General features: G+C 37.0%; 1 protein-coding gene across 7 annotated transcripts in view; it reads left to right on the top strand.

Moving 5' to 3' along the window:
- The first annotated feature begins 233 nt into the window (after window positions 1-233).
- LOC127643054 (PDZ and LIM domain protein 5-like) overlaps window positions 234-15,537 on the top strand; it is a 63,483-nt gene continuing 48,179 nt past the window's right edge. For 6 of the 7 annotated variants that reach the window (XM_052125600.1, XM_052125598.1, XM_052125599.1 and 3 more), the window contains exons 1-2: window positions 234-299; window positions 4,265-4,435. In XM_052125600.1, the coding sequence (XP_051981560.1) occupies window positions 4,337-4,435 (99 nt within the window). In that variant the 5' untranslated portion in view covers window positions 234-299; window positions 4,265-4,336. Of the gene's footprint in view, window positions 300-4,053; window positions 4,112-4,264; window positions 4,436-15,537 lie in introns of those variants that run through there. The other variant, XM_052125595.1, reaches the window with a different exon arrangement.

Here is a 15,537-nt window from a genome sequence, read left to right as displayed (position 1 = left end):
TACAATATTGATAATGTTTATAAACAACAAACTACATCATAAGCCTTTTTATTTTATTTTATTTTATAAGCTACATAACAGTAGAACAAAATGTAATAAACTTGCATTGCAGGCAGCGTCCATACAAAATAAATCAAAGTTGATGGGGGATACGGGAGCATGTCCGGCCCCTGTTTTTATGACGTCGGAGAAGGGAACATTAATCCGGCCACTTCCCTCGAGCGCAGCGCAGTCTAAACAAAACACCGACGCACCACAACGGGACAACCGCAAGTCATCCTACAGACCTTTTGACACAGGTAAGTCCAAGTTCATCACATGGTTTTAACTAGGACCAGAGAGTTATGTTTTTAAATGGATTCAATTCATAGATACTTCAGTTTTACATTTAACCAGGGGAGACTGGGGAATTTTGTCACTCACCACTTTGTTTGGGGTAAAGTTGTCACAATGGAAACCTGGTGTTTATTGACACTGATGTGAGATGAATACCTTTATTTTTAATATAAATAACTATATATATATATATATATATATATATATATATATATATATATATATATATATATATATATATTTTTTTTTTTTTAAAAGAGAGCAAGCAAGAGAACCCATTATGTATTTAAAATATGTTATTGGCTATTAAATGGCTTTCCATCAAAATATAAACAGTATAACAATTACAGTATGAACAAGAGAGTAATTGTTATACTACAAAAATATGAAACTATTGTTTTGATCCATATAAATGGAAATGCAGGAACTGTATAACATTTCAACATATTAAAAAAACGTGACAACTTGCCCCAACCTGACCGATACGACAAATACTCTTTCCTTGAGAACGAATCTACCTTCATGATGTAGTTGAAACTTACTTGTGGGGTTTTCTATTTAATTATGTCCACATGTTTTCCCAAGAGCTAATGCAAAAATATGCACATATATGTTGTATAATAGAAGTCATTTAATTGTTTTGTTTTGAACAAGGTATTTTAAACCAACATACAAAATCATTACTAGGAAAAACACATTTGTGCAACTGGACATTTTACTCAAAACTTCCTGCATGTATCAACTAGTCCTCTCCCCTGTATTGATGATCAAATTCATGCATGCATTTTGTTTTTGTTGATATGAAGATCTGTATAAAATTCTAGGATAAACTGAACCCAGCAGTGAAACCAATGCACATTTGATAGTCCTTAAATAGGAGCCAAAATGTATTATTGCTTTCTCACGGTGGCCCCAGATGGACAGTGGGGGATGTCATATGTTATACAAGCTGGAACCAGTGTCTGTCCACACCCCCAACTCTAAACAAGCATATTAGAGATGCACCGGATAAGAGAACTGACTTAAAGGTTATCAATTTGCCATGCATAAAATGGAACTGTAGCCCATATATTACTGATTTCATGATATTAGTAAATGCAATTCAGTGCATCTTATATGCTTTAGAAGACATTTAATGACTATGGGTGCCCATAAACCATGTGCATGTTCAAAATACTCACTGTAAGCATGCTCAAATGCACAGACTGTGTTTCATTGTTTATTTTTAGCACACAGAACATCGACTGGTCCTTGTGAAGATCTGCTCACGGTTCCAGGAAGAATTGTACTATTAAACTTTAGTGCATAACTCATTTACAAACATGAGAGGTGCCTCAAATCATGAGGCTTGTTGAGGAAAGGTGTGCTAGTACTTTTCAAACCATCAGATGTCCGTCTGATGGATGATAATATGTGAAAAATCCCATAGATTTACATTGAAGAATAGGTCCCCAAGCCATAGAGACTTGAGGGTTAGACTCGTTTGACTTGGACCTGTAAGCAATCACACAGACGACCCTAGATTGATATATATATCCTGTTGATTTTTTATTGAGTGGTCATTGGGTATTTGGGAAGTAAATTGCTTCTAGTGTAATTGTGTTGATTCTGTACAGACAGATTGGGATTATATTAGATTAGTCTCATCTAACCAGACAGACTTCATGTGTTTGAATGTCTATGGTATTTTTATTTGAACATGTAACACAATACAGTTAATGCCAAAACGATGGCACACACTCATGCACGCACGCATACACACACACTTATACATGCATCATGTATTGTTCTCCTTTGGTCTCAGCTGTTCTCATTAAAGCCTAAAGCTACTTACTGCCGCCACACAGCAGGGGTTCCGATGTTCTGTTGTGTGTGTTTGCATGTTTTTTTTTTCCACATTCAGTATCGCTGCTCTTCTGTAGTATTGTAGATGGGTTTCTTTATGTATGTGTATGTGGTTGAGAGGGGTTAGCATGGAGAGTGAATCGTTTCAAACTATTGAGATAAGATGTGGGTCATCTATAGGACAAACACCTCACTGAACACAGACACAGTCAGTGATTCCCCGACTGCCCGAGGGGTGACATTATGGTTTCTTTTTGTATGCAGACTTTGCTTGAAAAGCAATTTCTTCATTTTTTTTTTTTTTACAGTACACAAATACATATACTTTGCACCATAAAAATGATGTTTGTGTGAGTCTGTTTTTAAAGGCATAAATTTGCCGTAATTTCTAAAAGACAACATTCAATGTTTATATCTCTTTCGCCATTAGTTGTGTATGGATGGATGGATGATAGATAGAAAAAAAAGACAGGCAGACGCAAAGATAGATGGACAGATAGATGGATAGATATATAGACAGACAGACAGACAGTAAGACAGATAGATGGATAGGTGATAGACAGAAAGACAGACTGTCTATCTGGATGGACAGATAGATGGATGACAGACAGAAAGACAGATATATAGAGGGATGATGGATGAATGGATGGACAGATGGATGATAGACAGATAGACAGATAGATAGATAGATAGATAGATAGATAGATAGACAGACAGACAGTAAGACAGATAGATGGATAGGTGATAGACAGAAAGACAGATTATCTATCTATCTGACAGACAGAGAGGTGGATGCAAAGATAGATAGATGGATGGATGGATGGATAGATAGACAGTCTGTCTGTCTTTCTTTCTATCACCTATCCATCTATCTGTCTTTCTGTCTGTCTATCTATCTATCTACCTGTCTATCTGTCTATCATCCATCTGTCCATCCATTCATCCATCATCCCTCTATATATCTGTCTTTCTGTCTGTCATCCATCTGTCTGTGATTGTGTGTCTGTTTATCTATCTATCCATCCAGATAGACAGTCTGTCTTTCTGTCTATCACCTATCCATCTAGACAGAAAGACAGATTATCTATCTATCTATCTATCTGACAGACAGAGGGGTGGCTGCAAAGATAGTTAGATAGATAGATGGATGGATGGATAGATAGACAGTCTGTCTGTCTTTCTTTCTATCATCCATATGTCCATCTATTCATATCTCTGCCTTACTGTCTGTCCATCTGTCTGTGAGTGTCTGTCTGTCAATATATATCTATCATCTGTCTGTCTGTCCATCCATCTTTTCATATGCCTGTCTTTTTTCTGTCATCTATCTATCTGTCTGTCTATCTGTCTGTCTGTCTGTCTGTCTCGCTATCTATCTAGCTATCTATCTATCTATCTATACAGACAGACAGACAGACAGAGTGGGAATTTTGTCAAATTGATATCTGATAAAGTTTTGTGAACAATGCATGATGACAGTATGGATTAAGTTTAAATCTCTTCTCTGCTTCAATATTTATAGAAGCCTCTCTTGTCTCCCTGTGGTGAATTATTGGAAAATATGAACACCAGATAGATACTGGATGACTAAGTGATCCTCTCAAAACATAGTGATGATAATGCTCCCAGTCCCATTTGACCTGTGGAACATTCCAGCGTCTGATCCTCATCATCTAATCTCAGAACCTTTTGTTTAGGGTTCTAGTGGCTTTATGATAGTTCATCCTTAATGTTTGGCAGGACATTGGGGGTCTGTTCCCTAAATATCAGTGTGTAATCTTAGCACCCCCCTCCCAAACCCCATAACACACACACACCCTTTGATAAATGGGTATTAATGCACAATCTACCCTCGGTGTGTGTCAGTTTGTGTGGGACCTCTAGACCTTTCATCTGCCTGTATTGTTCATTGTGCTGCGGAGGATTTGGGGTATGTCATTGTCAAGAGTGTTTATTTTCTGAAAGTTAAATCTCTTATGTCTAGATAAATGATGCTGTTGTTGCTTGTGTACTCTGATTATAATATGAAATATTTTAACAAGTTCTTGATTGAATATTTTTGCATCTTTCTCTGTTTTTCCAGAGCGTTCTGTGAGGAGTTTATAAGTGTGTATTTGGCAGTCACTCTTGAGGGTGTGTTTTACATCAGACAGCTATGAGTGGTAACTACATTGTGGCGTTACATGGTCCAGCCCCCTGGGGCTTCAGACTGCAGGGGGGGAAAGACTTCAATTTGCCCCTCACCATTTCACGGGTGAGTGCATCCCCATTTACACCCAACACAAGTACACAGTAATTTAAACATGAGAGCAATCTGTACCCTTATTGTTCTAAACTCATATGACATTCTGTCTTCTGTGGAACACGCAAGGAGATAGTAGGCATAATGTTACTCTCAGTCCCCATCCACTTTCACTGAATGGGAAAAAACATGCAATGAAAGTGAATGGTGACTGAGGCCAACAGTCTGCCTTATACCTACTTTTGTGTTCCATAGGAAATAGTCAAACAACATGAAGGTGAGTGAATGACGACAAACCTTTCATTTTTGGGTGAACTAGCCATTTAAATAATACATTTTTTTAGATATTCCTTTTATCTATTTTTCCTCCAGTGTCACGTACATGACTAAATATCTCTTTATCTGTTAGGTGATCTATGTAACCTTTCCTTTCCACCTGTTCCACCATGCTATTTATTTCTTAACGAGTCTTCCACACTCTCTATCTCTCTAACTCAAACACACACACTCAAATTCACTTTTGTCACCCATGTGGGCTGCCAATGTATGAAAGCTATTCCCACAATGCCATCTGGCAGAGGATTGATGTTAATGACCCTCTGATTGATTTCCTTGCCTCTCTCATTCTTTCTCTCCCCCTCTCCGGGTTCATCCTTCTTCCTTCAGTCCTCCTATGACATATTCCCCTGTTATATGTGCAACAAGTCTCAGTGTCTCCAGATCGTGGAGTAAGCTTTAATGTTTAATTACGCTTTTGTGTTTTACGAGCCAAGGTTATTTTTATCCATTAACCAACATCTTAGGGAGTTTTATGTTCCTTGCCACAGTCAACTTCAGCTTGCTAACAGGGGTTCTAAATACAATTATTATTTAATTATTTGATTTTTATACACATTTTACAATCATATTTAATCAAACTACACAATTCCTTCCTTCTTTCCTGTCTGTCTGTCTTCCTTCCATCTTTCCTTCCTTCTTTCCTTACTTCAAGTCAACATGAAACTGTATTTACGACCAACTTCAATAATGAGACAGTATATGAAAAAGTTATTTTGGACAGGTGGTTTGAGTTGACGGTGAAAAAGAGCACTTAATGATGAAGTTGTTTTAGAGGCGGAGCTCGTATTTCATACGTATTAGCCGGGAAGTTCCATGATTTGGCCAAAGTTACTGCGTCCCATCAAAATGATCAGCAGGAGTGATGGTGGCGTAGTTGCGAAAGCACAGAGCTGGTAATCAGAAGGTCGCTGGTTCGAACCTCACGGCCACCACCATTGTGTCCTTGAACAAGGCACTTAACTCCAGGTTGTTCCGGGGGGATTGTCCCTGTAATAAGTGCACTGTAAGTCGCTTTGTATAAAAGAGTCTGCCAAATGCATAATGTAAATCAGCCCTAGAGCAGAATGTTCTGTGCCGACTGAAAGCCAGTGATAAAATATTATCCATAGAGTGACAGCTTTCTTAGATACCAGACAGACATTACTCACACTCAGTAAAAGATGTGATTTCAATTGCACTCAAATCCTCAATAAAAACTGGGAGCTCAACTACAAGCTATCTAGACAGAGTTCAGTTCTGTACCAATGAGACACAATCATACATCTCTTCTAACTTCCTAAAATGAGTGTCTCTACTAGCCTACATATTTCAGTATGGCTCAACTGTTTTGAAGTTTCCAGCAACTAGCTGTGTTATCCCAACAAACAGCGCAATGTGGTGTGATGTGAGAAAATGCTGAGGCAGTATCATGTTCTTGTAGAATGCCTCTATCTCTCAAGTAGTGTTGAGAAGTTTGATTCAACGGTTAACTTCAATGAACCGGTTTAAAAGCCAATGAAACCATATTTCCAGAAGTCCCTGCTCCACATTTTGTGTCTCCTTTTAAAATTGCACTCAGTAATTGTAATCCAATACACGTTTTGTCAAATTCTGCAAATATCTCCTCATAGTCTGCTAGCTGTCCGTTCTGAGGGTGGGCTGAAAACAAATATTGTATTTGTACACAGCCCTGGCTCTGTAAATGGGACAAAAACAAAGTGGATCGCATCGATCCACACAACACTACTCCAGCCAATCAGCAACTGGCGGTGGTTCTTGCGTGTGCACAGGATGGGGGGTGGGGGCAGAGAGAGTGAGAGAGCATAATTCATTAGAAGAGCGACGGCAAATCTGGCTGATGCGAACTTTCTAAACTCCAAGGAGGACAAATGGCTGAGAAACAGACCAAGAGATTCAGGCAAATATGAATTTAAAAAGAAGGATTATGATAAATCGAGGGATAGGAGCCATGGCAACATCGGTGAGGCTTTTCAGCGAGTATGAATTTGGGCGGCGGAGCACTGAAGGGAGGGGTTAGTTTGTTTTTGGCAGTTGATAGATAGATGGATGGATGGATGATAGACAGAAAGAAAGACAGATTATATATCTATCTAGACAGACAAACAGGCAGATGCAAAGAGAGACAGAGTGATAGATAGATAGATAGATAGATAGATAGATAGATAGATAGATAGATAGATAGATAGATAGACTTTCTGTCTTTCTTTCTATCATCCATATGTCATCCATCCATCCATCTCTCTGCCTTACTGTCTGTGCATCTGTCTGTCTATATGTATCTATCCATCTATCTGTCTGTCCGTCCATCTTTGCATCTGCCTGTCTGTCTATCAACCATCCATATCTATCTATCTATCTATCTATCTATCTATCTATCTATTCTATCTATCTATCTATCTATCTATCTATCTATCTAGTGCTCCTCTGCAAAATGTGTATAGACAGACAGACAGATAGATAGACAGACAGATAGATAGATAGATAGATAGATAGATAGATAGATAGATAGATAGATAGATAGATAGATAGATAGATAGATAGACAGATAGATAGATAGATAGATAGATAGATAGATAGATAGATAAACTACTTTTAATTGATTAGCTTGACTGTAGATAATCTACTTTTTACTGAGTAGCTTGTAGCTTGGCAAGCTACAGTTTCAAAGTAGATTCTTCAACACAGCCCCTCAGGTAACATTCGCCCTTTAGCGCCAAATAAACCTATTGCTTTAAGTTCTACCTAGTCATTCTCATGACATCATCCCTAAAATAGTGTGTATTAGTGACAGAAAAATTATTTTCCAGTTCATGCAATGATAAAATTAGCTGATTTCTCAGAGGCCCTCTGACAGCAGTCAAGTGATTTAGCTTTTTTGGCAACATATTTAAACAATATTTCTTTAAATGTTTTTACTCGTCTGTTGAAGTCAGATGGAACGGTTGCTGTGACAGCTTTAGACTGTAAATATACGTTTGGAGGAAGTGTGTTGGGTTTGGTTGTGGGAAAGTCTGAGATTTGTTTTTGTGGGACATGAGAAGTGAAGTTTGGCAGAGAAAAAGAGAAGGACTGTATTGCACCAGCCTGTAGAGTTTGTCGTACCTTTGCCAGCCTTACTGAGATTTAATATTCTAAGTTCTGGTTTATGGTGGGATTTAATACAGGGGTCTGGTCTAAACTAGGCTTTATAACGCTGTGGTTTGGAGCTGCCACTACATGCTGTTATTGTCAGCAGGGAGTGTGTTCTGCTTCAATGTCAGTTTCTGTCTTTATCTCTTTTTCTCACCCTTTATTCTAACTTCATTTACAAAGCAGTAGCATTTATAATATGTCAATATCATGTTTTTATTTATAAGATACCATGGTAATACCATTGTATTGTATTCTTGGAAGTAGTCTTGTTTTTCCATTTTCATGCCATTTTTAAGTGGCATGCAATTGTGTAGTTGTTTTTAGAGGGCTCTGCAACAGAGGCGTTCTGTATTATGGAGACATTATATTCACTTTCATTTTATTCAAACATCTGGCAAGTTGTCGATGTCAGTTTCATAGAAACGTACACACATATACAAACACACACACATTCAAATGATGTAAACATTATTTAAAGCTCATCATGAGGATCCATTTAAATACATCTGCTGGGAAAACATTACAGTTTAATGAAGATAACTCTGCTGCAAATAATGGAAATTATAATGATGTCAAAACTCATTGTACTGAATTATTAATGGAATGGCTTTCAAGATTGTAATGGTAGCTCTGTTGGTGTGTTTTGCTGTGTGACCAATTCTAGCACATTCTCAATGTCTGGAGTATGTAAATAAATCCACATGTTTGGAAAAATAGATAGATTATGTGATTGGTTGAATGTCATGAAAACAGGTCATTTTTCATTGAAAAGACAAAAGAAAAATTAAATAAATTATGTTTTGAATAAGGCAACTTTAGACTATTTGCTATGTCTACATTAATCCGGATACATTTGAAAACGGTGTTTTCATTTCAAACGCTCTCCATCCACACTAACATTTTCAAGCACTTTCCAATAGTTGCTCATCCACACTGAAACGTATGAAAATGCTTCAATCGTGTCATTGCGCATGCGTACAATCCCCGCTGCATGTATGGTCTGAAACGTAATTGTCATTGTGTTCCGTCAACGGACACCAATTCTGAGTAAACTTCCCTTCGCATTTGAAGGAATGCAATGTGAAGGTTGCACAAAGTGACATTTATTTTTTAACAACGCTATCAAAGTGAGTATCAGGCACAAAAGCGCCGCTATAACACAGGCCGCCATCTTGATTGTTTTGATCACATGACTAAAAATGCGTCATCGTTTCCCAAAGCATCCGTTGGGGCTTTCACACTCCATCTCCACACTACAACGCGAAAACAACGTTTTCAAAAAGCTCCGTTTTCGCGGTTTAAAACGCTGTCGTGTGGCCGGAAGGCCAAAACGGAGAGAAAAAGATGCATTTTCAAACGAAAACGTATTAGTGTCGACTAGGCCTTAGTAGGCTATCATTAAGATGTTTTGGCATTGCAACATTTTTTATGACAATTCAGCACATTTTGCTCAAAATTGTCTTGCAGTTTCAACAATAAGATTTTCAATAATAAGAATAAGATTCTTTGCCTTTAAAAAAATGAAAACTGGTGAAGAAAATGTTCTTGATTTTAATTAAAATAATGTCAGATTGCAAAAAAAAAAGCATAATGGTCCTACAAATAAGCTTCAATTTCTTTAAACAAAACTTAGCTTATTATTTAATTCTTTTGATTTTTAGGTGAAATATGACACAGACATGTTCTTGACAGGTTTCGTTATAGACCCCTCAGAATTGATTAATCTTACTCTCTGTCCTGTAAATCTCCTCAAAACTACTTGTAAGATTCCACACCTAAATGTGACGAACAGTAAACAAGCAGCACCATTCATTCAACCACACAGTTGAATTAAACACCCCTCTGTCTGGCTTTCTGAACACATGACTTTACTCTAAATGGCATAATTATTTGTGTTGATCTGTTTAGCTTAACGCCGGATAAAGCTAATGCTCTTTGTCTTAATAACACAATTTCTTTCAGTAATGACTCAATAGTTTTAAACAGTATCTGGACAGATTGGACTAAGCTCTATACACAAAATGAGTTATTGAAACCATATTCGCTTAAGACACACACATAAGGCTTTTTATGAGTATTCACAGCTACGGTAGTTTATGTGTGTTTAGATTAAAGTTAATGAACGCATCTAGTTTTACTGCTTTGGGCCGGTGTGTCTGAGGGACATCTGTAAAGTTGAATAAAGCTTCTGTTCACTGTTCATTTAGCAGCAGTGGAACACCTTTCGTAAACCACTGGTGCTGGAACGACAGACGCTGTTTATGTGGTATGACATCATGGTTACAGTACGCTCTGTAAAGTCAGCACCTGTTATATTGCGCTTTAAGCTGTTAAGTTTATGTTTGTGATGGTGTGATTGGGAATTTGAACATATATGGTGAGAGAAAGAAATAGACAGAGATAAGAAAACAGGGATTCAGACATCATATTTACTATTTTTAGTTTCATTTTAATGATGTATGTTGTATCCATATAAACATTGGTCCACTTTGCGGCTTATTATGGCCAAGAACTGCCAACTTGGGGCCGTTCCGACAAAAAGTGTTCTTGCATTAAAAAAACAGCTACGTTTTTTTTCACAGTTTTGTTTCTTTTGATGTAAACATCCTTTTTATTTAGTCAGTATTTCATCGTCATATTTATTAATTTTAGTAAATCTTAGTAAAATAAAATGGCATATAATTAGTCAAGAAAAATTACATTTTAGTTGACGATAATGGACAAAATAAATAAATAAAGTAGACCCAACTTCAACCAAGAATACTTTTTTTAAATTGTATTATTTATACAGTGTTTAGGATTATTTAAAAGTGTTTCAAACATATTATAAACAACATAAAAATGTGTCCTATCCTAAAAATAAATTCTACTTTTTAGATTTGTTTTTTCTCGGCTGTGATTTCCTCATGTTTAGACTATGATTGGATTATATGAATATTTTTTTTTTAAATGAACAAATATATAAATAGTGTTTGTACATTATTAATATCTTTCAGTATAAATATTTTCTTGCATTCGTCAACAGTTTGTTTGAATTAAAAATGTGTCTGAATGTCATCATGATGTCTTTATCATCTCATCTTCATTATGATTACGAAAAAAAATGAAACGACGAGATTAAAAGCACAACATGCAGCAAAACACATAAGGCCCAAAATTCTTCCAATTTGTCTTTGGGGAACATTGTTCTCAAAGTGCTTGATTATTTGCTGAAGCATCTGTCTAGGCTGGACTAGGCTCCTTATAGACTATGACAGGATTGCCTCACCTGTTTAACATCTCCTGTTTCAAATTGCCATGTTATTTCAACTCATCAAATTGTTATTAGTCTTACAGTAAATTGTCCCTGTCTCAACTTTTTTGGAGTGTGCTGCAATCATCTGATTTGAAATTACTGTACATAAAAAAAAAAAAACAATGAAATTCACAAGGTAAAGCATCATATAATGTGTAGTTGCAAAGGGTGAATATAAATTATAAATCACTCCTTTTTTGTTTTAGTAGCATTTTTCATACTGTCCCAACTTTTTTGGAATTGGGGTTGTAGATTCGGCAGAGAGGACTCTGCATATAGTGATACAATGTATGTATTTTCTCCTATTTGCAGACCAAATATTGGCTCATGTGTCTGTACTGCAATAGCCAAAGGCTCCACTGCCAGAGAAAAGGGGATAGGGGACACCCCTGCCTGGTTCCCCGTGATAAAGTGAACTGTAATGACATATCAGAATTAGTCAGAATTGCTGCAATTGGATTTTAAATAGCATCTGGATCAGGTCCAGGAATTTTGGGCCAAAATTCATTTTTTGTTAAACTGTGAACCAGTACCACCAATCCACTCAGTCAAAAGCTTTCTCTGCATTGAGAGAGAGTGCTACCACTGGAGATTCAGCTTGTTTAGCTGAGAATATAACATTCATGAATCTTCTAATGTTATCAAAAGATGATCTATTCTTCATAAAGCCAGACTGGTCCATATGGATTAGGCTTGGTAGGACTCGCTCTTGATGCAATTCAACCTTTTTAGTGAAAAATTTACTATCACATTTAAGCAGTGAGGTAGGACTGTATGAAGCACATAGATTGGGATCTTTACCGGGCTTCAACAAGATGGATATTAATGCTTGTTTTAGTGTTTCTGGTCATTCCCGTTTGTCTATTGCTTCAGTATACATAGCGAGCAATGGATCAACTAATTTTGACAGGAATGTTTAATAAAAATCTATCGAGAAACCATCTATCCCCAGCTTTTTGCCTACAGCTAAAGCTGAGACAGCTGTTTGAATTTCAAGATTTCCATCTCCAAGTCATTCCGATTCTCATCACATACTGTATAACTGGAATGGTGGTGGCGTAGTGGCTAAAGCACAGGGCTGTTAATCAGAAGTCACAGGTTCTAACCCCATGGCCACCACCATTGTGTCCTTGAGCAAGGCACTTAACTCCAGGTTGTTCCGGGGGGATTGTCCCTGTAATAATTGTACTGTAAGTCGCTTTGGATAAAAGCGTCTGCCAAATGCATAAATGTAACTGGAATGTTCAATTTGTCTAGAAAATTGTGAATTTAAGTTTTACCTGCTCCTTATAATAACTTGTAAAAGTCTAAAAATTCCTGATATGGGGTCCATGATGGTCTTAATATCAGATGATCGTATAGTTGTAATGTTTTTACTGCTTGTCAGCTGCCAAGCCAATACTTTCCCTATCTTATCAGCATGTTCATAGAATCTCTGTTTAGTCCATAGTAGTGCATTTTCTGCTTCTTTAGTAGTCAAGATGTTCCAATTTTCTTTTTTTTCAATCAATCCTTGAAATAGTTGACTATATTTAGTTATAAATTGTTCTCGTTTTATTAAAGTCCTTTTCCAGTGATTGTAATTTTGATTGGTACAGTTTTTTCTTACTGGAGGAGAAACTAATAATTTGGCCCCTAAAAAAATGCTTTCATGGACTCCCAGACCATTCCTGGGGTGTTTGAGTCTTTATTAATGGTTATAAAGTGATCAATGTTACTATTTATAAAGAGTAATGGTTCTGAATCATTAAGTAAGTGACTAATGAAATGCCACAGTTTGCCGTGTTCCGACCTTGCAGGCTGATGTAATGACATGAGTAGGGGTCACGGTCTGATAATATTATCGGCAGATACCTACAGGAGCCAATACAATTATCCTTCCTATTGAAAATGAAAAAATAATCAATTTTAGATTAATTATAATGCCTGTGTGAGTAAAAAGAATATTCTCACCTTGTTGCATTTCTCATTCTCCAAATATCTACCAATTTTAACTCTAAAAGCTCATATTTAAGGGCTTGGCTGACGATTTTGCAGATGACTTATTGAGTATTATCGATTTGTTACTAACACCAACTAGGGCTGTCAATCAATTAAAATATGTATTCAAATTAATTACATGGTGTTCCGATTAATTAATCACAATTAATCACATTTAATCGTATATACAAATATTTGCTGAGAAAGCCCCTCATATATATATGTATATATATTTATATAAAAATATTCAGATAATTAAAATGCATTACATTCTTGTGGGAGAAGAGTTCATCATTAATAAGACAAAAAGTGGCTTTAGAACACAATGTATTGTTTACTACCATATTATTGATCATAAGTCAATCATTGGCACACAGTTCACAGCAATCCATTACACAAGTGAATTTGTCAATCAGTTGAGATTTATTATGAGGGCTTGTTTAAGGACCCGTCAATTTACACCTGTGTCAGACATGCTTGTGTAGCGTCTCGGGTGCGTTGCGTCATAAACATCAAATTTAAAAAAAGTCAAGTTAATTATTGTTTATTATTTTTAACACATCTTGAGATCCCTTAGTTCGAATTTGCGCTCCATGAAGTGTTTTGAACACAAGAACTTAACACATGTTTGTGTTGTTCTGCTGCTGAAGTGTTTCTTCACTGTATAAACTGCGCATTGCCATACAGCTGAAGTTTCACTTACTGCCCTCTGGAGTAAACAGGTGGTACTACAAGCTTGCCTTTCTCAGGAATCTTCCTTATTACGATCCGGGGGCATTGCGATTAAATGTGTTAATTTTTTTAATGCGTTATTGGTAATAAAATTAATTGCGCTGAATTAGTGTTAAATCGACACCAACCTATTAATTTGCTTCAGAAGACTTTAATTGATCGACTGGAGTCGTGTGGATTACTTTTATACTGCCTAAATATGCCTTTTGGACTGTCAAATAGCCAGCAGCCTGATGGCACCTGTTTAATTATATTATAAAGACCTTCAGATCTTCAAAATTTTTCTAAAAGTCAGGGTAAGTGAATAATGAGAGACTTTTCATTTTTGGGTGAACTATTACTTTAAATTTCCAACGTAGAAAAAGGATTACTTCTGGTTGCTTTGTCACTGCAAATCGATTTCAGTGTATAGGCAGCATGACATTGCACGTGATCATGTACATACAGTATATGTGTGTAAGTGAGACACATGGTTTCTCTCCAGCGCAAATCCCACATTGTTGACAGGCATGTGTTTCTAATGAGCAGAGAGTCATTTGATCTGCCACTATAGTTCACTCTTTTTTTCTGTTTGTCTTCTCATCTCTCAATCATCCTGCCAAACTGAATCCATGCAGATCTGATGATATTTTCTGCTGATTGTCTTCTGTCATCACATCTGTTTAATTTGAAATCAGTGCAATTTCTGGAATGTATAACCATTTGAGAAGTTTATATGTGGATGGATTGTGTTCAAGCCCTGATCTTCTTTATTTTTACGTATGGTTTTGCTTTATTGAAAAGAGCAGTCTGAGGCCATGTCCACACTAATACATTTTTCGAGTGTTGAGGAAGCTACTTTGAAACTGTAGTTTGACAAGCTACAAGCTACTCATAATTTAAAGTAGTTAAGCTTCGGTCAAGCTACTCTTTTGAAAAAGTAGTTAGTTACACTACAAGTTACTATCAAAATGTAGATACATTGAAGCTACTTAATGACGCAAACATTTTTTACAATGTTACCATCAAACCAATAATATATAACGAATTTTACACTAATAATATTTATTAATTAATAAATGTATTAATTAAATACATTAAATGTATTTAATACGATTAATGAATAGTAACGTAAATACAGTTAATAATGGCCATAAAATACAACAACATACGTTAATTAAAAACAGAAAAGATTAGACGCCTGAGCGGAGGTGGGCGGGGCCGGGCTAGAATGGCGCACGCCCGGTCCCCAATCGTCCTGATGGGGCGTGCGAGGGATAAAGGCGGACGGTGACGACGGTTCGAGAGAGAGGAGAGAGAGAAGCTCACTCACCGGTTCTCTGATGTACCGTCGCGTGGTCCTCGAACACTATGCCACACTCTCCGGCGGACGACAGCCACTCCTCTCCAGGCGAACCGGAGTCAAATCTCCGACCCCCAGCGGACAGGACGCCTCTCCGCCTCTGGCAGCCTCCTCCTTCCCGGGTTTCTGCACCAATGTAAGGGGGTTAATGGAAAGGAGGAGGCGAGAACCGGCTTGTCAATATAAATAATATTTAATTAAACTCAAAACCAAAACACACAAACATAAACACACACATGACAGGCATACGTCGTCACCGGCCGTCCCATCAGGCTGATTGGGGACTGGGCGAGC

The sequence above is a fragment of the Xyrauchen texanus genome, chromosome 4 (assembly GCF_025860055.1).
Source record: "Xyrauchen texanus isolate HMW12.3.18 chromosome 4, RBS_HiC_50CHRs, whole genome shotgun sequence".
Classification (NCBI taxonomy): Eukaryota; Metazoa; Chordata; class Actinopteri; order Cypriniformes; family Catostomidae; genus Xyrauchen; species Xyrauchen texanus.
The sequence above is the reverse complement of the archived record's forward strand: the minus strand, read 5'-3'. Positions and strand labels throughout refer to the sequence as shown.